The sequence below is a fragment of the Nycticebus coucang genome, chromosome 16, assembly GCF_027406575.1.
Source record: "Nycticebus coucang isolate mNycCou1 chromosome 16, mNycCou1.pri, whole genome shotgun sequence".
Lineage (NCBI taxonomy): Eukaryota > Metazoa > Chordata > Mammalia > Primates > Lorisidae > Nycticebus > Nycticebus coucang.
In genome coordinates, this window is record NC_069795.1 from 49,554,508 (window position 1) to 49,578,604 (window position 24,097).

The following is a 24,097-nucleotide window of genomic DNA, read 5'->3' on the forward strand; positions in this document are numbered from 1 at the left end:
AACACAAATAAAAATTATGCTAGAACAACAGATGTAAACCATGGACGGATGGACGTGCTAGATAAGCCAGGCTGAATAGTTACTTTACTAATAGGGGAGATTCAACCGTTTAACCCAGAGGAGTAAGATCTGTCTCCTAGATGTTCCCACTCCAGGCAACTAGAGACTTTTTCTCTTGATGGGAACATCTCTCAGCAAACTTTGGGTGGTCAGCTGCTGTAGCTATGGGTACAGGGACCCTGACTGTAGAGCCACCAGGTGTCCCTGGGGAGCTCACCATTTGACTGGTGAGACGGGACATGTATAAAACATACACATACCACAAAAACAATCAGAGAACACCACAAAACAGAATGTAAACAATTAGGTAATAATATAAAGCAGAATATTAGCAAATGTTGGCCTTCACAGCACAGCACTTGGTATTATCCACAGGTGCCACAGGACACTGAGTATCCAGGACAGTAAACATTGAAAGGGAAACAATGTATGTATGATTAGGACAGTTGATGTGACTACATTCCTTGATTTGGAAATGTATCCCTAAAAATAAATTCGGAAGTCTAAATGTTATCACGTATATCTGTTCTGGATAACCCTCTCACTTTTATCATCCCATTAGCATCTGTCTTTCCATTTAAGACCTTCTTAATAGCGAAACTCTTGAGATGAATCTGAACAAATGAATCATGACAGAAAAGATCATCAGTCACTTGGGGGTACCTTTTAATATATCATAGGGGCGGCAGGTGCTGTTGCTCATGCCTTTAATGCTAGTTCTCTGGGAGGCCAAGGCAGATGAATCTGCCTGAGTTTAGGAGTTTGAGACCAGCTTGGGAAAGACTGAACTCCATCCCTACTAAAACTAGAAAAACTAGGGTTTCGGGGTACCTGCCTGTAGTCCCAGCTACTCCTAAGGCTGAGGCAAGAGGAGCTCTTGAGCCCAAGAGTTTGAGGTTGCTGTGAGCGATGATGATGCCCAGCACTCTACTGAGGGCAGCAGAGTGAGAGAGATTGTCTCAAAAAAAAAAAAAAAAAGAAGAAGAAAATCAGGGAATGGCTTATAATAATTTAGATTTTTGAGTCTGTACATTGTATAATACATTTGAAAAAAAGTATCATGCTTTATATTGAAATCGTGTGATTTTGTTTTATTGTATTTCCAAGAAAAGACAGACTTAGAGATAGTTTATCATTTGGTGAGGTCAAGAAGAACATGAAAACATTGTAGTAGAATCTACTAGGAAAAAATAGGAATTTGAAAGGATGTTCTCTTTACCAAAACATGATGGAACGGTCATTCGTTATCAAATGAGACCTCTTGACATAAACTCATGGTGAATTGTTTAAGAGATGGCATACATTTATTAAGAAATTGATATCCACTAGGCCAATTTTTCTTTTAAAAATCCTTTTTGAAGCTGAAGTTCTGCTAAATTTTATACCTTGGAGAAAAATCAAATGATTCTAATATTTCTTTTATTTTTATTTTTTTTTATTGTTGGGGATTCATTGAGGGTACAATAAGCCAGGTTACACTGATTGCAATTGTTAGGTAAAGTTCCTCTTGCAATCATGTCTTGCCCCCATAAAGTGTGACACACACCAAGGCCCCACTCCCCTCCCTCCGTCCCTCTTTCCGCTCCCCCCCCCATAACCTTAATTGTCATTAATTGTCCTCATATCAAAATTGAGTACATAGGATTCATGCTTCTCCATTCTTGTGATGCTTTACTAAGAATAATGTCTTCCACTTCCATCCAGGTTAATACAAAGGATGTAAAGTCTCCATTATTTTTAATGGCTGAATAGTATTCCATGGTATACATATACCACAGCTTGTTAATCCATTCCTGGGTTGGTGGGCATTTAGGCTGTTTCCACACTTTGGCAATTGTAAATTGAGCTTCATTAAACAGTCTAGTACAAGTGTCCTTATGATAAAAGGATTTCTTTCCTTCTGGGTAGATGCCCAGTAATGGGATTGCAGGATCAAATGGGAGGTCTAGCTTGAGTGCTTTGAGGTTTCTCCATACTTCCTTCCAGAAAGGTTGTACTAGTTTGCAGTCCCACCAGCAGTGTAAAAGTGTTCCCTTCTCTGCACATCCACGCCAGCATCTGCAGTTTTGAGATTTTGTGATGTGGGCCATTCTCACTGGGGTTAGATGATATCTCAGGGTTGTTTTGATTTGCATTTCTCTAATATATAGAGATGATAACCATTTTTTCATGTGTTTGTTAGCCATTCGTCTGTCATCTTTAGAGAAAGTTCTCTTCATGTCTCTTGCCCATTGATATATGGGATTGTTGGCTTTTTTCATGTGGATTAATTTGAGTTCTCTACAGATCCTAGTTATCAAGCTTTTGTCTGATTGAAAATATGCAAATATCCTTTCCCATTGTGTGGGTTATCTCTTTGCTTTGTTTATTGTCTCCTTAGCTGTACAGAAGCTTTTCAGTTTAATGAAGTCCCATTTGTTTATTTTTGTTGTTGTTGTAATTGCCATGGCAATTATATGGCAGTCTTCTTCATGAAGTCTTTCCCCAGGCCATTATCTTCCAGTGTTTTTCCTATGCTTTCTTGGAGGATTTTTATTGTTTCATGCCTTAAATTTAAGTCCTTTATCCATCTTGAATCAATTTTTGTGAGTGGGGAAAGGTGTGGGTCCAGTTTCAGTCTTTTACATGTAGACATCCAGTTCTCCCAACACCATTTATTGAATAGGGAGTCTTTCCCCCAAGGTATGTTCTTGTTTGGTTTATCAAAGATTAGCTGGTTGTAAGATGTTAGTTTCATTTCTTGGTTTTCAATTCGATCCCAAGAGTCTATGTCTCTGTTTTTGTGCCAGTACCATGCTGTCTTGAGCACTATGGCTTTGTAGTACAGACTAAAATCTGGTATGCTGATGCCCCCAGCTTTATTTTCATTACTAAGAACTGCCTTAGTTATACGGGGTTTTTTCCAGTTCCATACAAAAGGCAGAATCATTTTTTCCAAATCTTGAAAGTACGATGTTGGTATTTTGATAGGAATGGCATTGAATAGGTAGATTGCTTTGGGAAATATAGACATTTTAACAATGTTGATTCTTCCCATCCATGAGCATGGTATGTTCTTCCATTTGTTAATATCCTCTGCTATTTCCTTTCTGAGGATTTCATAGTTTTCCTTATAGAGGTCCTTCACCTCCTTCGTTAGGTATATTCCTAGGTATTTCATTTTCTTTGAAACTATGGTGAAGGGAGTTGTGTCCTTAATTAGCTTCTCATCTTGACTGTTATTGGCGTATACAAAGGCTACTGACTTGTGGACCTTGATTTTATATCCTGAAACATTACTGTATTTTTTGATGACTTCTAGGATTCTTGTGGTTGAGTTTTTGGGGTTCTCTAAGTATAAGATCATGTCGTCGATTCTAATATTTCTAATATTTTAATGATAAATTTGGACTTATTCGAAGATTTAAAGCCAAATACTTCCCAAGTGGTAAATCTATTTCCAGAGAAATAACTAAGAATTAGATGACATTTAGAAATAGTTTTAAGTGAGAGAAAAATCCATGTTAAATGGTACCCACAGCAGTTTCAGACTTCCTGGGTTTCTCCTACTTGCTCTCTCCCATTCATTCATTTATTAATTGTGTTTCTAAATTCACAACATTGAGAATATAAAGAAATCTAAGGCTCCACAGTCTTTAGATCTTGGGAGTTTTCTCTTTGGGCAAAGCATGGGGCAGACAAGGGCATACAAAAATAAAAGCAAATAGCAATTGATTAACATCAAGATGATAGCAAAAGAAAATGCTCAGTCTCTAGGACAGTTGTGGAGAAGGACTTAAATTTTAACTACCCCATCAACGGATACCTTGTGGAGGTTAGATGAGGTAGGACTTGATGGATGGGCCCCACATGACAAAGATGGTGATGGTGGAAGGGGTGGAGGAGAATAAGTTTTGCGGATGAAATGAATGCTTTATATATATTTTAATTTATTCAAACATTCATGGGGAGGTAGCCACATACATAGCTTAAAAAAAAACAACTGTTTACCTGACATTATAGAAGCAATATATCAGGAAGTTAAATAGTCTTTGTCCTGTAGAACAGGTAAAATTCCCTAATTTTTAAGAACACTTTTACACTGTTAGTGGAACTGCAAACTAACATAACCTTTTTGGAAGGAAGTGTGGAGAATTCTCAAAGAACTCAAATTAGACCTCCCATTCAATCCTGCAATCACATTACTGAGTACCCAGAAGAAAAAAAAATCATCTTATCATAAGAACATTTGCACTAGACTGTTCCTCGCAGCTCAATTTATAATTGCCAAATTGTGGAAACAACCTAAATGCCCACCAACCCAAGAATGGATTAACAAGCTGTGGTATATGTTAATCCATTCAACCACTAAAAAGATGATGACTCTACATCTTTTGTTTTAACCTAGATAGAGGTAGAACATAATCTTCTTAGTAAAGCCTCAGGAGAATGGAGAAGCAAAAATCCAATGTACTCAATTCTAATATGAAGGCAGTAGATGATTGAATACAAGGAGTGGGATAGTGAATGAGGGAGTAGGAAGAGGGGAAAAGGGAAGGGGATGGAGGGTCACGGTGTTATGGCACACCTCTTGGGGGTGAGACATAAGAGGGACTTTATCTAACAAATGCAATCAGTGTAACCTAATTCTTCGTACCTCAATGAATCCCAAACAATTTAAAAAATAAAAAACAGAAATAGTAGAATAAAGTGGTTCAGAGCTCAGATTCTAGGACCTTCCAGGTTCAAATCCTAGACCTGTTACGTATTAGCTGAGTAACATTGAAAAGTTTACTTAAACTCTGAGAGCTTCAGCTACCTTGTGGATAAACAATAATACTACCTGCCCCTGCACAACTGCCGGCTCTTGTCTGCATCCAGAGACCGCCTTATTTTCGGTGCTGGTAATCTCTCTCTTCCCTTAGCTCCTTGCTAATTCTCTGAGGACTCTGCCAGGAAGAGGGGCAGTCCGCTGGTTTCAATGGCTGGTACTACATCATTTCCTCCTATTGGTTTATACTGTTCCTTTTTTCATCAATTATTTTTTCAGCTTATTTAGTTCCCTATGTAGTTCCTTCAGTTATTTTCAACCTTTACTTTCAGCTATTTTTCTTTAATGAATCCGCAACAGCCTCCCTTGTGACATTTATCTTTCTATATAATAAATAGTAGCAATCACCATTGTTATATATTTCTTCCCATGTCCAGAAAAATGGACAAAGCATGCTTAAACATTTTTATGACAAAGAGATATAAAAGAACAGCTGAAATTCTCGGTGTTGCCACGATGAAAGAAGAAAAAGCATGCATTTCCTCCTGTTTTCTACACAAATATAAACATTAAGGGTAAAATTGGTAAGAAGTATTAATAGTCTATAAGAATAGAAGTTGCATTAAAATTTATAAACATACAATTTTGTAAATAAACTTTGTGAAAAACTTTTGAAAATTTTCCCTCCCCTGTGATGTTAAAAGAAAGTGAAAAACTTCAGAATAAGAAACCAAGGCAATCTTTGACTAAACTTGCTGAGATAAAATCGCCATCAGTTAAGTTAAAGAAAGAGTGCCGTGTTCTTATTTTGATCTACATTTAGTAGGGAAGGTCAAAAGTCTTCCTATGTTCTTACTAGAATACAAGAGATTGGAAAAGTGAAATCTAGAGATGAAAAACATTTTAGGATATATATTCTGGGGAGTTACCATATTCTCCTTTGAAAAACACACCTCTGGAACTCGAAAGAGCCACCTGAGGACTGTTTTCACTACAGGCACCAGATCAGCAGCTTTGCCACAGGAGTCTCCCTTTGACAATTAAGGAATTATAATGACCCCAGGAGAAGTTTGTCTATGTGCTGGGTCACAATCTTAGATTTTGCTTTCTGTTTCTTAATCTTGTTTTGAGAGTTGTCCTTGCCAAGAAAACATACTTGAATATGATAGAGAAATAAGTGTGGCTGTTTTTTGGTAATAGCTCTGCCAAAACAATCTACTTTCATAATTTTACTGACACTACTTCCCCACCCTGAAATACAAACAGCACAAAAGCATAAGAACTACCACTTAGACCAAGGTTTTTCAACCTAGGCATGAAACTCTCAGAGCTGACCAAAACTTTTATGATGTAGTCCTGTCTGCAACTGAGACTCAGGAAGCTTAGGTAAATTATCCAAGGCCATTCAGCTTGTTATATACTATAACAGCAACTGAAAAAAATTATAAAGCATGCCTACTTAGTCCATATGAACTGCTTCATGTGGTTTATTCATAGTCTACATAATGCTTCTGAAAGATTATTCTCTATTTTATATATGAGAAAAATAAAACTACTCCATAATAAGTTGTGTAGAATTTGAACTTAGGTCTATCCAACTCCAAAGTACGTGGATACTCTTTCCCCACATCATGCTGCCTCTCAGGTGGAGGCCAGTCTTTCCTAGAACACAGATGTTACTATTCGGGTTCAGGGCTTTTCCCAGGTGAGAGAATCTCCAGGGTCTGAGCATCCTGTCCTCCCCCTCGCCACAGCTCGGGGGAGCCATAGGCAAGATGGTTCACAACAGGCCCCTGACTTAGTGTGAGAAATGTGCTCAGGAGAAGGAGTGTGGGGATTAGCAGCTGTGAGAACATGACAATTAAAACATTCACACTCATGAATCCCTTTGGTACCCTAACACCTGGGTGGAAGACAAAATTTTCAGTCAGAATTTGTGGTAGTAGTGAATATACAAGAGATAGATAGACATTCATTTAAGCCTTTCCTGCAGTGAGGATACTATAATAAAATAACTCTCCAAGTCCCACTACATAATTGATGCACTATAACTCTTCCTTCCCTGGTGACATTGATTAAATTGTTTTCAAATGTCAACAGAAAATCATAAAGTATGAATCTTTAAAGTTCAATATTGAGAAAGTTCTCATTTTTTACTTTATTAGACACTTGCAAAATTATCAGCAGCTGTGCCTAACACTAAGCAGCAAAAGCTTAATGTAAACCAGAAGTGAGAATATTTATGATGTGAGTAAAAAAGAAAGGATATAGAAACCCTGAGAATCTACGACTCTATTAAATGTGAATCATGTTTTATCACATCATTGCCAGGTTCTGGTGGCCATTAATATTATTAATAGCCACTTGGGAAAATACTGCAGGTTTTCTACTGTTATGATTAATCTACTACAATCTTGGATCAATTTTTACAGAAATTTTATATGATTATTCATTTATAAAATGGCAAAAGGAGGATTTTATGTTTTTTGCTTTTGCATGGAGACCAGTGAGATGACTTGGAAATACCTCTGTCAATACTTACTAGACAGATATTAAAAGAAACATACAAATGCTTACAGAGGATTATTTAGTGGTGTCTTTGCCCACAGAACACTTCATCGTAGCTTGAATATTTCAGAATAATCAACAGCTTCTCATTTCAATGGTAAAATGAGAAATGATGGCAAACATATCATTTAACAAATAAAATGTGTCAAAGTAGCACTTAATATTTTTTTGAAAATGAAAGTAATTTATTGTGTTTGGGTATGGTTTGGTGCAAATGAAAACAAACAAACAAAAAATACCACTATCCTATTACAAAAGAAAGAGGAGGAACTGTTAAGTGATGCTTTTTTTTCCATACAGAAATAAAAATTCTTTGTTCTTAAATAGCACCTTTTATTCAGGGGATTTAAATCCATCATCTGAGATGGTATATTCTCTAAGCACCCACAGCATATCTGTGGAAACCTACACCTATTACAGATGAATACAACTGAGAATGATCACACAGCAAGCTGGTAGCAGAAAGGGAATAGAGCCACAAATTTTACACATACTATTTTTGGCAGGCAGGATAATGCTTCCCAAAGATTGCCAGAATCCTAATCCCCAGAATGAACCTGTGTGGTAGCATCACAAAAGAAAAATAAGGCTACAGATAGAATGAAGTTTCTTAATCACCTGACTTTAAAATAGGGAGAACAGCGTGGGTTCTTCAGGTGGGCTGAATATAATCACTAGGGTCCTTAAAAGTAGAAGAGGGAAGCAGATCAGGAGGCCAGGGTGAGATGTGATGATGATACGATATGATGTGATATGATGTCATGTGATGGTGTGATATGATGTGATGAGGTGATGTGACTATGTGATGTGATGGTGTAATGTAATGATCTGATGTGATGTGATGTGATGATATGATATGGTGTGGTGATGTGATGTGGTGTGGTGTGATATGATGTGATGAAGTGATTTGGTATGATGTGGTGTGATGTGATCTGATGTGATGTGATGATGTGATTTGGTATTATGTGATACGGTGTAATGTGATGTGATGTGGTATGATGTGATGTAATGTGATGTGATGTGATATGATGATATGATTTGGTATTGTGTGATGTGGTGTGATGTGATGTGGTGTGATGTGATGTGATGTGATGTGATGTGATGTGATGTGATGTGATGTGATGTGATGTGACGTGACGTGTGAGATGTGATATGATGTGGTGTGATGTGATGTGATGTAATATGATGTGATGAGATGTGATGTAATGTGATGTGATGATGTGATTTGGTATTATGTGATGTGGTGTGATGTGATGTGATATTGTGTGAGCTTGACCCAGTGTTGTTCACTTGGAGGTGGGGAAGAATGCAGTAGACTCTAAAAGCTGGAAGAGGCAAAAAACCAGATTCTCCCCCCAGAGCCTCCAAAACAAAAAGTAGCCCTGCCCACACCTTGATGTCAGCTCAGTGAGACCAGGTTGACTTCTGACTTACAACTGCAAGATAATAAATTTGTAATATTTTAAGCCACCAAGTTTGTGGTAATTTGTTAGAGCAGCAACAGGAGCTTAATCAATTAGGAGCAATTAATGCAAATGCAATCACAGAAGACTATAAATAATCAATTTAAGCGACCAAAAAACAACATTTAACTTGGAACACAATTCCATTTTTGAAGTAATAAAAGCAACACACAGATTTCTTGGCTTAAGAAAGATGGGAAAGGAAATATGTAAGAGGACTGTCAATTCCACTAGAACAGAAAGGAGATTAATGAAAAGAACATATTGATATCAATGATGAGGTTAAAATGCTAATTGGAAACAGCCCTTTAGTGGTTCTAGAATCCTTTTACCAAGGGTTCTTTAAGATGCATAGTGACCTATCTATCTTGAATGGCTTAGAATGAATATATATGGGGTTTTTTGTTTGTTTGTTTTTTGCCTAAGGACAGAGCTTAAACAATCTTTCATGGCCTTCTCCAACCTAAATATTCTATGTAGACTCGAGTCTATTGAATTCTGTGCCACAAATATTTATTGTCTATTTACTCACTGTAAATTATTCTTATATGAATACCCAAAGGTTGAGGCACAAACTTTGACTTTAAGCTTACAGTATAATAGTTAACCAGGGTAAACCAAGAAACAACCATACTCAGGCTAGACAAGGAGAAGAATCATCAGGGATGGATAAGTGACATGTTGGTAAAAACCCATCAGATAAAAGCCAGGGCATTTTTATGGACCCTATAATGAACAGTATCACTGGTTGTTACTGGAAGTTATCAGGGCACCAACTTAGAACATGAGAATTTATCCCATGTTTCATAAATGTTCTTTATATACAGGAAATACAAAAAGCAGATGAGAGAAAATCCTTCTTTATCATTGGTTTAAAAAGCATACGAAATGATAGAATTAGTAAGTTGCCATTTTATAACTCCAGAATAAAATAATGGATCTGATGATCCTTAAGCAATGCTCAAAGCATCAGGTGAAAATTTGGTGGGGGGATTTTATAACAGAGGGGTCAGGTTGAAACAACGTAAACACACCCCACCATCTCAGATTACTAGGAGGGACAGCCAGTCATGATGTACCTATTTTGGTGAGTTAGTAGGAAATACATAGTACTACCTATAAAGTATGATGTCCCACCCAAAAGCTAAATCTAAACCGAGTACAGTTTTCTAATCTACGTAGAATACACAGATTAAGATTAGTGATGTATCAAACTGTATGATGAGACATGAGAGTTCATTATAATATTTTTTCTCCCTGTATGTTTTAAATTTTCTACAACAAAAATATTAAAGGATGAATACAATAATAAGTGTGCAAAAGAGTCTCTAGTCATTTAAAACTTTCATCATTAAGAGAGCACAAGGTCAGAATATTTGTGCTAGAAAGCTTCTTTAGCTTTCTTCGCATAGTTCTCATGAGCAATTTGACTTCTATTGCTTTAAAAGTGAATGCCTTTCACTTTATATGGAATAAAATTTATAATTGACCGAATTCCCAGTTTACATAACCAAAAAATGTATCATAAACAAAATGTTACTTCTAATGCTCAATGAAAAAAAATGGACAGTGAACTGTTTCTCTTTGTGTGGAGGTTAAGCACACAGCTTCCAGTCACTTGTTATAGTAAAATGAATATAATGGGGAAGATTTGAAATTTTTTATGATTTATGTGGTCAAAGTTAGTATCAATTACATTTGTTGAAAGCATCTAATTCTCAGTATTTTGGTAACAAACAAGGAGGTTTGCTTTAAAGTGATTGTCTTATGTATAAATCTAGTCAAGACAGTTAATGAACAGTTTTATTCTCTTGCTTGATCTTAGTGTCCAACAGAGACTTCTCTGAGAGACCAAAAGGTGCAAGATAAAATAGATTCCTCTTCAACATTCCCCGCATGTAGGTATGAACACCCTAACTGAAATAAAGTGGCTGGATTTATCAGATTAAACTTCTGAAGTTCATGGAAAGGCTCTCAGCAATAATCCACCACTTAAACAAAACACAAATCTCATCTTTGACATTCAGAAGGCCTTTGAAAGCATCTGCAGTAGAGGATCCTTGCTCTTTTTAAAATGTTATTCTCTAAGAGGGTTTTATTTGCAAACTTTTTTTTTTTGGAAAAGGCTTGAAGGTGACTGTTGTCTTCAAATTACATTTTAATATGATTAAAAACATTTTCTAAGAAATATAAAATTATATAATAATGTATAGAAAAACTTCAATCTTTTTGTCTGAAATACTCTAATTTTTTAAAATGTAATGTACTTTCTCTTCTTTTTATTTTATTTTATTTTTTTATATTTTTGGAGACAGAGTCTCACTTTGTCGCCCTTGGCAGAGTGCCATGGTGTTACTGCTCACTTCTCTTCTTTTTAAAGGTAACTTCTCTTAAAAAGACACCAAAAAGCTCTAGTTGTCTTCATCAAGAAGGAAGTAAAGACACAGCAGGAAGGAATATTAGTCCATATAAACAAACCACGTTACAGAGGTGTAAGCCTATGCATTTCAGCTATTTTTTCTTTATGCGTATTTAAACTATATGTCGGGGATTGTAAGTACGATGACAACAAATGATTTTTTCTGCATGCAATAAAATTTTTTCAAGGAAAAGAATTGTGCTATTGGTTGCAACAATCATGAATATGAATTATAATTCTAGCATTCAGTTCTGCCAGGGATGTAGAAGAAATGGTTCTTGCCATCAAGATTGTATGTCATGTCACACCCATTTCCTCTCACCTCCCTTCTTTCTTTCCATGCCTAATACCCAAACACGAGTGTGGGGAATCTGTGGCCAGGTAGCTTTCTGGGTCCTGCAGAGTGGCCTTTTGACTGAACTCAAATTTTATAGAACCAATCCCTTTATTTTTATGAATACGTATTTGTTCATCTTTTACATTTTTATTTTATTTTTTAAATGAACATAGTGAAGGTACCAAAGAATAAAGTAAGTTTCAACAAAAATAATCCTCTAAGTTTGGCCAGCAGAATTGGAACATCAGTAAACCATGAGGCTACAGTGACGGCTGCCACAGTCTCGTTCTAACTTTCCCTGCCTGCCTGGTGCACTATCGCAGGAGGCTGGTGGGTGAGAGTTATGGGGGTCGAGTCTGTGATCAGCTTTTGACAATAGTGCACTTGTTTCTATTTGAAGTGAAATTTCTGAATAATAGTACGGCTTGACAGTATTCTTTAATCCTGTCTGCTTAACAACCCATCATGTCAAAGACAACCAAGAACACTGAAGGAAGAAAACAGATTTTTAATGAGGATTGGGAATTGCAACATTATCTCGTTTCTGCTAAAGATAAGACAATGTGCTTGCTTTGTGATACTGCAGTATCAAGAATAAAGAAACTCAATGCTCATCAGCATTATAACACTCACAAGGACCACAATATTCTAAATTAAAGGAAGAGGCATGAAAGGTTGTCCTGCAAAAATTAGCAGATGTAAAGCAAAAGCAAAGACAATTCTTTCAAGCAGCAATAATACCTGGAAATAATGTCATTGAAGCAACTTATAAAGTAGCTTACACACTTAGGGAAAAAAGGGAAGCATGTGGTGATGTAGAAATAGTGAAAGAATTATAGGATGCTGAGGTTCTGATAATGCTTCAAAGTACAAACAACTCCCTCTTTCAAGGAAAACCATAACAGACCAGAAACATGAATTGCCTTCAGTTTAACAGAACAATTTTACACAATATTTCAAAAGGAAAATATATACTACTCAATCACTTTGGACAAATTAACTGATACCACTGACTCAGTGGAGGTTTTATACTTCATTTGGATTGTAACAGAAGATTTTTTGCTACAAAGAGTTACTCTCTATGGGCACTCTTGCAACCAGAACATGGGGAACTTCTTCATCAACTTTCAAGATAAAAGTTATGAAGTTGGACCAAATTTGGTAAATTTAGTGAGTCTATGTACAGGTGGCACACTTTCCATGACAGGAAAACATAAAGGGTTAGTTGCACAGCTAAGAGTAGTATTAACAGGTCCAGATGCTCCCATTTCTTTTTCATTGTATCTTGCATCAGCAAAATCTCTGAGAAAAAGCTACTATTTTAAATGATATTTTGCAACAAGTTATAAGTATTTATAACCATATTCATGTAAATGCAATACAGCATTGTCATGACATGCTGAAGTTGAATGATGAAGTAATTCAAGGTGGGTTTGCCATATCATTCTAAAGTGTATTGCCTATCACAGGCACAGGTGTCAGCCAAAATTTTATCTCTGCAAGAATGAATAGTTAAATTTTATGAAGAACAGAAATCAGCAGTGTGAATTATAGAAGGAAGCTTTCTAAAGGAATGCAGGTTCTATGTCATATCAAAATGACTTAAATATTTCTTTGCACAGTAAAACTAAGTATATTTATGATATGTAGTAAAATACACACACACACACACACACACAAGCATTTTGACAAAAAGCTATCTATTTTCAAAAACTTCTCCGAAAGGAAATTTCAGATGAACATTTTCTCCAGTTAGCCTTTTCCCAAAGGTTATTGATGAACAGGATGATATACAAGAATCATTTGAAGAATATGCAGCTAATTATACATGCAGACCTATTAATTGGACAATACAGTGAAAGGTTCACTGACTTTGAGAATCATGACATCACACTCAAATTTTCAAAGGTGAGCATTCCCAGCCTCACCTAGTTGATATAAGCAAAGCGGAATTGATGGAGCTCTCAGTAGATGACATTTTAAAGTCATTGATACAGGCTAAGAAAAGTGGCATTAAAATATGGAAAAATGCAGTAGAATACCCAAGCCTGTGGCAACATACCTATAAAATGCTTTCTTGCTTTCCAACCAGTTATTGCTGCAAATATACCCTCTCCTACCTAACCCAAATCAAGATGCCATCTAGAGGATCAACTGAAACTGTCCCCATGCTGCAAACAAACATTCAAATGCTTCCCAACAAAAAGGGACAAAATGAAGTCAGTAAAAGGTTAGTTAACTTTACAATTAACAAATAGTTTTCATTTTGGGACATTATTAAGTACATAACATATTTTTACAAAATAATGTACATTTTTAAGTATATCTGATTGAAGTGTCTAGAATAGAGCCTTATTTGATTACAGCTAAATGAATGCTGCCTTCCAATGTGAAAATATTCCCCACCCCTGCATAAGACACCTTACCGACTACAGCCTCCGTGAATTTCCCTTCTGCAGGAAGAGGGAAGTACTGGTTTGGAGACGTGTTGCTGCCATATCCCAGGAGAAAACCTTCAAGCCTTACGTTTGGATTTGGACGCAAGAACTTCAAGAGTATAGAGTCGCTTGTGGTATTGACATGGACCTTCAGGCTTGGTCTTTTATCTAGCAATGGAAACAAAAAAACATAGGGGCCTGTTACTTCTCCTCTTTAGTATCCCATGCAAATTCCCAGCAAGGATTGATTGCTAGAGACAGCGTTGTTGAAACAAATGTGTTGACTTTGCCACTCAGTATTCAGTGCACAATTCCAAATGCCGAAAATGTAGTCATTGTCTTTGACAGCGAAGAACATGGGCTTAATAGCACCAATTAGCCTGGAATAAAAAGTAAAATCTTAGGGGCTCAATACTTGGTAGTTTATTCTCAAGCAGGTAGGTGGAATTCAGACTATTTGGCTAGGCACAGTTGGCTAGAACCTTCACTTTAGACACACTGTCTGGGGATAATGAAAAGACCTGAATTTCCTTATTGATAAAATCTAATTGCTACAGCTTGAAACCCCCAAGCCTCCTCTCTGCAGTGTTTTGGTACTGTCAGAATGGAAGGGAAGAGAAGGATTCTGGCTTATGGATGGATAACGGCGAAGGTATAGAACAGGGAATTCTGGAAGTCACAGAAGGGTTGAGGAGAAAGATGATTCATTCCATTGGGAGCTCACTGGGTCAGTTAGGCTGCTATACAGAGACACCCAACGGTGAGCTGAATGATCTAAGTGTGATACTCTGGACTGGAGTACAGGTCCATGCATGGCACTTCATTAGCATGTAAGTAATGATTGGATGGACTTTCCCAGGTAACCTGAAGACTGAAAAGAGAAACCCTACTCAAACTCCAGACGTTTTTAACTACCAGTGCAGCAGGGGTAAATAATCACACCAATCAAAGGTCTTGACCAAGCCATGAGGAAACACATTATCTTTTGCCTTTGGAGTCACAAGGAACCTAGTTCAAACACCAGTCCTGTGACTTATTGTGGCCCCTGGCAACTCATCTCACAGGCGTGCGCCTTAGCTTCTTGGTGTATAAATGATGAAAAACATCTGCCTTCTTGCTGGGTTATTTATCAAGATTAGTTAGTGTAAATAGTACAATCTTAAAAGTTGGCATGGAGTGATTGCTCAACAATGCTTCTAGCTACCATTCAAAACTCAAAAAAAATGTTTGTTTGTTTTTTTTGAAAGTTCATCTCAAACTCATTTGGTAACAAACCCCAGTCAGAACCATCATGAGGCCACTTAGTCTTTCTTTAATCCTACTACTGACCATTCACATGTAAATGCTACCAATCAAGATCCGCCTGAGGAAGGTATGTTGGACCACAAGGATTTTAGATAAGAGATTGTGAGCCTGAATTATTTTCTTTATTCCCAATGATTAATGTTTTGCCTATAGACAAGACTATATTTACCAATTTAATAATTCACATTCCATCTCCTATTTTTTTTTTTTTTTTTTTTTTTGTGGTTTTTGGCCGGGGATAGGTTTGAACCTGCCACCTCCGGCATATGGGACTGGCGCCCTACTCCTTGAGCCACAGGCGCCGCCCTCCATCTCCTATTAATCAAAGGCTTATATTGTATGAATACCTGTCATCACATCTGTATAGCTCACCAAGATTATCACACTGAATTTTTTATACTCCAGCCAAAAATCAGCCAGGATAGCCTCAATAAAGCTACATTAAAAGATTCAATAAGGCCTTGGGAAAATAAAAAAACAACCATTTGTGTGTGGGGGGGTGTACTACGTTGTGAGACTTATTCAAACCTCAGCAGCTAAGACTATAGTTTTCTTGTATGTGGAGAGTATTTTCTATTTTCCAAGAACTTGATGAAATTTTTATAAACACTTAAATCTCAGATTACTATACTTACACCTGTGGAAAAATTGAAACTCATAGATCCCGGGTGGCTTATATAAAGCCCATGAAAGGCTCTTATGGCTTATCTAAAACAATTCCTACAAATGAAGAATTTGAGGTCCTCTATACATGAAGTCATCCTGCATGTTAAACGTAGGGTCAAAGCTGGATCTTGACTACCTTGCTGTCTTTTCGTTGAGAACTTTACCATTACCCAACAGAATAAGGTGTGGCTAAGCCACAGACCACTATGCGCAAGTCAATGCTAAACACGGAAGCTTTGTGCTAACTTTACCAGATTTTGATAAGGTAATAAAAAAAATAAAAAAGTTTTTTTTCCAAGCCTATTTTTTCTCTTTTTAACAATGTGTCTACATTAACTCTAGACTTAACCTTTCTTTTTTTGTCGTTTTTTTTTGGGGGGGGGGGGCTGTTTTTTGTTTTATTGAGACAGATCCTCACTCAGTCACCCTGAGTTGAGTGCCATGGCATCATAGCTCATAGCAACTTCAAATTCCTGGGCTCAAGCAATCCTCTTGTCTTAGCCTCCTGAGTAGCTGGGACTACAGCCATCTGCCATAAACTCCAGATAATTTTTCTATTTTTAGTAGATATAGGGTCTTGCTGTTGCTCAGGCTGGTTTCAAACTCCTAAGCTCAGGAGATCCACCTTCCTTGGTCTCCCAGAGTGCTAGGATTACAGGTGTGAGCCACTGCCCCCGGCCCTTACTTCACTTTTTTTAATAGAATGGAACAAATGTAAGTCAAGCACATATTCTGCTACTTTAGAAGGTTATCAAGTATTATAGTCAATCAAAACACAGCCAGCCTGTTTCCAACACTGAGATGAGAAGATTATAAGGACTCTTAGGGCACTTAGGCTGTACTCATGTTTAACCAAGGGCCAAGCATCACAGCAGCATCACATTAGACCTTTGTTCATGAACTCTGGTCTAACATACCACATTATTCCTCCCCGGGAAAGTGGAAGTAACAGCTACACTGAATGAGAAACAGGAAGGCTCTGAAAAGAGCTGGAAGTAATCATATCTCTTGTGCATAGGCCTCTTAATGTCTTTAGTCTCTTTTTTAGCTAACAATGTATGTCAACAAATACATCAACATCATGTAACTCTTCAAATGCATTACCATTTAGCTGTCCTACTTTCTCTAAAATTCCAATTTATACTACTCCCAAGAACTAACTTAAAATGTTCTGAAAAAAATACACATGCAAAAATCTCACTTCAAAATAGCATTACAAACTTAACATTTTAATATCATCCTAGTTCTTCATTTAGAACTAGTAACATGAATATCTTCATTACCTCACCATACATTACTTCTTCTCTTATTACTTGTCCACATACCTCATTTGGTTTGGGCCAATATAAATTTCTCAAATTCTGCAAGACATGTTCATGTGAGGCCCTGGCCCTACATCTTTGCTCAGTTTATCCACCTGGTGTGGATTCCCTCTATCTGTGTTTTGCTTTGTCCATATCCCTTTTCTGACTCAATTGTTGCCTTTTCAGTGGACATCAAAAAGTTTAAGCAAGTTTTCCCCCTTCAGTCTAAATAAATCTGTCAACTTTTCCTTTAAATAGTATATGGATGAATATTCAATGACATTTTATATTCTTATTCCTCCAGTATTTGTGGGGTATATCTATATGTGTTCTACATTAATTTTGAATCTTTGATAATAAATTTATTTTCAGTCTGAATAATTCTTGTTTAATGGTTTGGAATACTAGTCAAGTAATGGCTGTTATCTTTCATCAGTTAGTGTGAACATCTCTGGTGAGTGATTTCAGTATAATACAACATGATATGAGCTTTACTAGGTCCAAATCTACCTGTAAAATAATATATATGTCACCCAGAAAATCCTAGGAGTATACAGAGATAAGAGTAGTGGAAGAACACTTTATTGCACTGTATATGAGAAACAAAGTACATATCAAGAGGAGTAGAAGAAAATAAAAAGTGAACATTTTGGGAAAGCAACACCAATAGGCCTTAGAAAAAAAGATTGCATATTGCCAAAATAGAATCTTGGATCTATGACAGTGGTTTCTAATCCTCTGATTGCAACACCTTTAAGGCTTCTCTAAGTACTACAAAGGGTATTGTGAAATTCTAAAAAAAAAATTCCAAAACAAAATTAGTAAATACTTGCCCTGCAGCATTAAAAACAGTGGCAAGATGGTGAGACTAGCGAATCAGACAAAAGTTAGAGCACTGTAAGTTCAAAGAACCAACCAGAAAAGGTAGTAAAGTACTATTATTGCCCTAGGCACAGGCTCTAGGCAGACATAATTTTGACCCCTAAATTCTGAGTAGCTATGGTCAGTTGCATTTGAGCTCTACAAAGAAACAGCTTGAACACGTGGCACTTGGACCAGTGGCACTTAGCGATCATGGACATCTCTGTGGGCCCGTGAGAAAGGAGTCATCACTACATCCCTTCAGTAGGAGGAATTCTTTCCTATCTAATCTCTCATAAGGTTATCTTACACTTTCCAAAATATTTAAGAATGTAGTCTGAATTGTTGATATTATGTTGTTCAAGATTATATAAATACTTAAAGGGAGAAAATGAAAAATATTAAAGTTCTCTTCTAAAAAAATACTTATTAATGTTAACAATAACAATTAGCTTAGCTTATGTGTATATGCTTTCCATTTTCAAAAACACTAATGAAGAAATTAGAAATATTCTAAATAGAAAGTTTAGGCTTAAACCATATCAGGTACAGTGTTAATTTCTATAAGATACTATGAAAAAGAATAGTTACCATACTGATGTCAATAAAATAATGACTCATTATTTTAGTATTAAAATTATAACTCCATTCTTACCCATAACATGTTTTTTTGGGGGGTGGAGGGCTTTCCACTTATAATCCCAACCTCTATACTTGGTCAGCCACTTATTTCGCTATATAAAATCAAATTTTCTAAGACATTAAAATAACTAAATGAATTCCCATCAGTTGAGATATAGCATATGCAGCATAGATTGGAAAATTTAATAAATTAGATCAAATTTTTAAAGTTTTGAATTATGAAAGAAATAACAAGAAAAAGAAAAGTCAAGCTAAACATTGGGAGGAAATATTTGCAATACCTGTGTCTGTTAAAGGACTTGCATTCAGAAGGGAAAAAGTTATGAATAGATTCCTCACTAAAGGAGATACATGATAGCCAAGAAGCACATGAAAAGATGCTTGACAGGGTTCGGGGATGGGAGTGGGGACATTGTCAGATGTTTTCTGTAAAAGGTCAGATTGTAAATAGCTTAAGCTTGGCAAGACAGATGTTCTCTACTGCAACTATTCAACTCTGCCATTGTAGCACAAAAGTAGCTATAGACATGCAAACAAATGGCTGTGTTCCAATAAAACAACACTTATAAAAATAGGCAGTGGTTGGATTTGACATGTAGGTCATTGTTTACCAACTTCTAGTCAACATCATACATCATTAGTCATCAGGAAAATGCAAATTAAAACCACAGTGAGACACCACACACGTAAGAAGGGCTAAAATTAAAAAGACTATCAATAACAAGTGGGGTTGTCCATATATTTCATAGAATGTTAATGTTAAATGGTATGACCACTTGGGAAAACTGTAGGGCAGTTAGTAATTAACTTATCAATTTCATTTCTACCTAGGAGAAATGAAAACATAAGTCTGTGAAAAACTTTGCATGCAAATATTCAAAGCTTCACCAAACTGGGAACAAACCCAAATATCCACCTGCAGTTGAATGGATATACAAATTATGGCTCATCCATACAATGACAGATGACTCAGCAATAATTCTAGAAAAAATTACCTATGTATACAACAACATGGTTGAATCTAGTCTGACATGCTGTCATGCCACAGCAGAATGGGCCAGACTTTCCTCACCTCCACGTCTCCCTTAGACTCCCCTTCACAGCACTGATGGAAGTAATTTCATATAGTGCCTAATATTATTATTCACCACTTAACGAGGGTACATATATAAAACCATTTGGTCCTCTTTAGTCATTTTTGTGACAATGCCATGTTTCAAATACATTCTATGCTCTTCTTAGTGAATTACAAGTGAAAAACATTCTAATCCTTTATGGGCACATCATCTTATAAAGGAGCTATCAAGATGCCACATCTCAAGTTTATGTATTAAGCAGGGCAGTTACTGTCTGTCAACATATTCAAAAACTTCCAAAAAATCATAGTTGATGACATAGATTATATTTAATTGAACATCAATGCTATTTTAACATAAGACTTAGAAATAATTTAACATTTCATGTAATTCTTAGGGAGTCAAACGCGATCATGTAACACAGCCTTTGTGTTCCAATGACTCTCCCTGCCCTGGTACCCATGATGCAAGGAAAGGTGCCCAAAGGAAAAAGAAAAGCATGTGAAAGTTTCAGTAATTTTTCTGTGACAGCACAGGATAAAGAGAGTGGCCAAAGGCAATTAGACAAGTATCTTTAGTTTCTCCTGATTTTTACATAAAAATGTGTGTTATTTAGTCTACAGCATGACTTTTTCTTACCAACAATCTGAAAGCCAGTGACACTAGTGGAAATTTTTCATAACAGAAAAAACACAGCAACTTCAGTTAAATACTTTAAGGAAGTAAAATGGAGAATAAAGATTAAATATTATTATTAATTAAATAATATTAGATTTTATTAAAACTGCTTTCACTAGTGCTGAAATGACAAGATTCTTGAATGACCTTCTATCACAAGGAGAGTCTGTCTAAGGTAGTTGTAGAGATAAGGAATGTCATGGCCCATTCTTCAGAGGCACTATGACATACCAGAACAAAGAAATTGCTTTGGCGGTGGGGGTGGGATGTGTGTGTGTGTGTGTGTGTGCATGCCTGTCTGCACATGTGTGCAAAATTATAATTAAAAACACTCGTAATGTTATTGCTAGGTAAATCCTTTATAAACTTCAAGCTCTTATATTCCACCTATCAATTTCATATATATCATGGTATTCTGGCTCTCTGGATTTCTGAACTTGAATTCTTTCTTAAAATCTCAGATTTTCTATCACTCTCTTCCCAACTCTTTGGGAAAAAAGACCCACTAGGGAATTCCTGAGAGCTTGCAAAGAAATAGTAACCTGCAGTAAACATGTAGTTTCTCTACCATATGTCTTCTAGAAAGAGGGATGTCATAGACAGTTGTTTAGGTTGTGCACTGCAAAACTCTTAAGTGGCATCATTCAAACTATGTTTTATTTGTGGCTGTATATATTAGCCACATCCATAAAGGCCATACAAAAATTGCTACTTATACATCTTAATTCTGCTATCAGTAGTAGTGAGGGGTATTGGTAGATGATGCTTGGTATAAGCTGGAGAAGAGCTCAATTACACATGCTTCAGACATTGTTATACCCAATTTACAAATGAAATTACTTCATCATCATTCATGTATGTATGACATATATATATGTGTGTGTATGTATGTGTATATATATATATACACACACATATACATCCCAGATGATGAATCAAGAATTTAAATAAGAACAATAGAGGAAAAGAGATTCTGGGGATTCAGAAAATGGTAACTTAACAGCACACAGGTTTGGAGGAAGGTAGAAGGAATCCCTATTTATGTTCCATAAACATAAATCTGAAAATACAAGAAAAAATCTGATTAAAATGATTAAATAAAGCAAATAATTTTTTAATAAATCTCATGAAAAACAATATTTAGAGAATTGTACAAGAAAAAGTTGTGGTCAAACTCCTATAAGCCTCAGTGCCAGGGAATGGGGCCTTTAAAAAGATTTAGAACGTGACTTTACTCACACACAATCATATCTTAGCAATGAGCTCTAACTATAACATTTTGGGGTCTTCTCTCCAGGGCAAGCAGAATAGAATATTCGCTCCCCAAGTTGCCTTGTTATGAGTCTGCCAGCTGGAAGACAAGTTTCCACCTGCAACACATGCTTCCAGAATTCAGGAAATAAAAAGTCCAGTTCACCTGAAGAGCTTTCCTTATAAAGCCACATCTAAACAATTCCCATAGATCCATCACCCCTAGGAGTCAACTAGTTAGCTTTTTATTAGGGTTTTATGGTCACAGAATACCTAGACACTATTTGCTATTGAATTTAGAAAGAAATGTCATTTTACCAAAAGTTTTAGAGGGAAAATCTTTTCCTCCTAATGGGGCACTTTATACCTGTTTGCCCAGCTATTTATGTAAGTGAATTCCATGTCAGCTAAAACAACCACAGTTTCCACATTGGTCAGAATTCCCAGTGCCCTGATTTCTCAGGCCAATACTTCACTGTCTGGTGACTTTGGATGACTGAATGAGACAGACTGAATCTGCCAGTGTTGAAATTTTAGCACCACTTGGCAAGCCTAATGGTTTTACCAAAGAAGCAATAACTTCATTACCTACTTTGTAACTCAACCAACAGCCAAGTAGGAAATTTACTTTCCCAGACCAGCTTCTAAGTCGACAGTCTCTCATTCTCAGGAAGACATCTCCTTAAGGCATACACAAATGTTACTTGTACACATTCCCAAGATCTCATTCTGCTAAAGTTACCCTTTAAAGTTGGAGTCATCCTAGGGGTTTTTTGGGGGGTGGGAGAAAGAGAGATAAGGAGGAGCAACCACATGTAATCAATATATAGGTATTTGTTGTAAGGAAAGCAAGGCAGTGACATGGCTAACTTCAAATGACCAACAAACAAAAAAGCTAAATCAGATCTGTAGTGGCCTTTGGGGAATATGTATTTTTACTTATCTGCTTTTCATATTATCTGTTCATTAACTATTGGGTACTAGGCATTAGTGAAGCAAATTCAAATGTGACATGTCTGTTTGCAAGAACTGTGCATTCTAGTAAATTAGGCAGATGAATAAGTCACCCATTTCAGTATAGCGTGATCAATACAATTAGTACAAAGTGCCTCTGATAAAGTAGCAAAAACAAATGTATAAAGAAAATGTCCCTTTAGTTTTAACTAGTCATTGAAATAGTTTTTATTCTGTGAGGATGTGCCTGAAAGCAGACAGGAAAGTAAGGGGGAAATACTGAGATGTCAAAGCCTATTTTGTAATACTGTTTCTATACCAATTTGGACAATTGGTAGTTTTCAAAAAAAAGTAATTACTACTTTTTTAGTACATATAAAAGAAAAAGAAGAAACCCAATTGGCTCAGGAATAGTAGTACATATAACAAAATTCATTTCCTTTCTTTTGGTTCTTTGCTTAATTTTCATGACAATCTGTGGCGATGATTTGCTAACATTCTCTTGCTATTTAAAGTAAGATATAAGACAGAGGTGCTTCTGATGTAAAGGGGGACAGGCTCCATGCCAGTGCTCTGAAAGTGCCCTTAGTTAGAGAATCAGCAGCACTCAGGAACTTGTGGCAGTTCAACTTTTTAGACTCCATCCAAGACCTATTGAATCAGAAATTCGGGGGTGGGGGCCATAATCTGTATTTCAGTAAGAGGTTGACATTCTGAGGCACGCTCAGGTTTGAGAACCATTACTCTGTGTACTTTCAATGCACTGAAAATAAAATGAATGGGCCCAATGTCATTAGACTATCTGGAGAAAAAAAGACCTCATCTACAACTCTGTCAAGTTTCCTATCTTGATATATATTTTGGTCTCTGAACAAATTCTGTAAAATAGGGTTTTTAAGAATTACAATTTCTGGAGACACATAAGGTAAAATGTGTCACTATGGTTTCTGAATGTCAGTTATGTGTCTTTAAATCAACCAATCTATTTAGGGACTTTGAAGCAAAGGTGAGTTATTTCCCCAAAATTTCATTATACTACATAAAAAATTCCAAACAGACAGAAGGGTTGAATTATGTAGTCCACAGGCATAGAACTACTAGCACAAATCAATGTCTACTTTACTTGTTTTATTATATATTTTTCCATCTCTCCATCCCTCTAGCCATCATTCAATCCACCTTACTTTTTAATGAATTTCAAAGTAAGTTGCACTAGCACTCTTCACTCCTAAATACTTTTGTATGTGTATAATTACTAGAGTTTCATATTTCTTCATACTTTTCTTTTGAGATAAAATTTACATACAATGAAATACATAAATCTT

The 24,097-nt window shown here is 36.3% G+C and overlaps 1 protein-coding gene across 7 annotated transcripts in view; it reads right to left on the bottom strand.

The window, feature by feature from the left end:
• The window catches only part of ABI3BP (ABI family member 3 binding protein), a 258,235-nt gene that overhangs the window by 183,851 nt on the left and 50,287 nt on the right, over positions 1–24,097 (bottom strand). For all 7 annotated transcript variants that reach the window (XM_053565779.1, XM_053565785.1, XM_053565783.1 and 4 more), the window contains exon 2: positions 14,024–14,203. In XM_053565779.1, the coding sequence (XP_053421754.1) occupies positions 14,024–14,203 (180 nt within the window). The remainder of the gene's footprint in view (positions 1–14,023; positions 14,204–24,097) is intronic.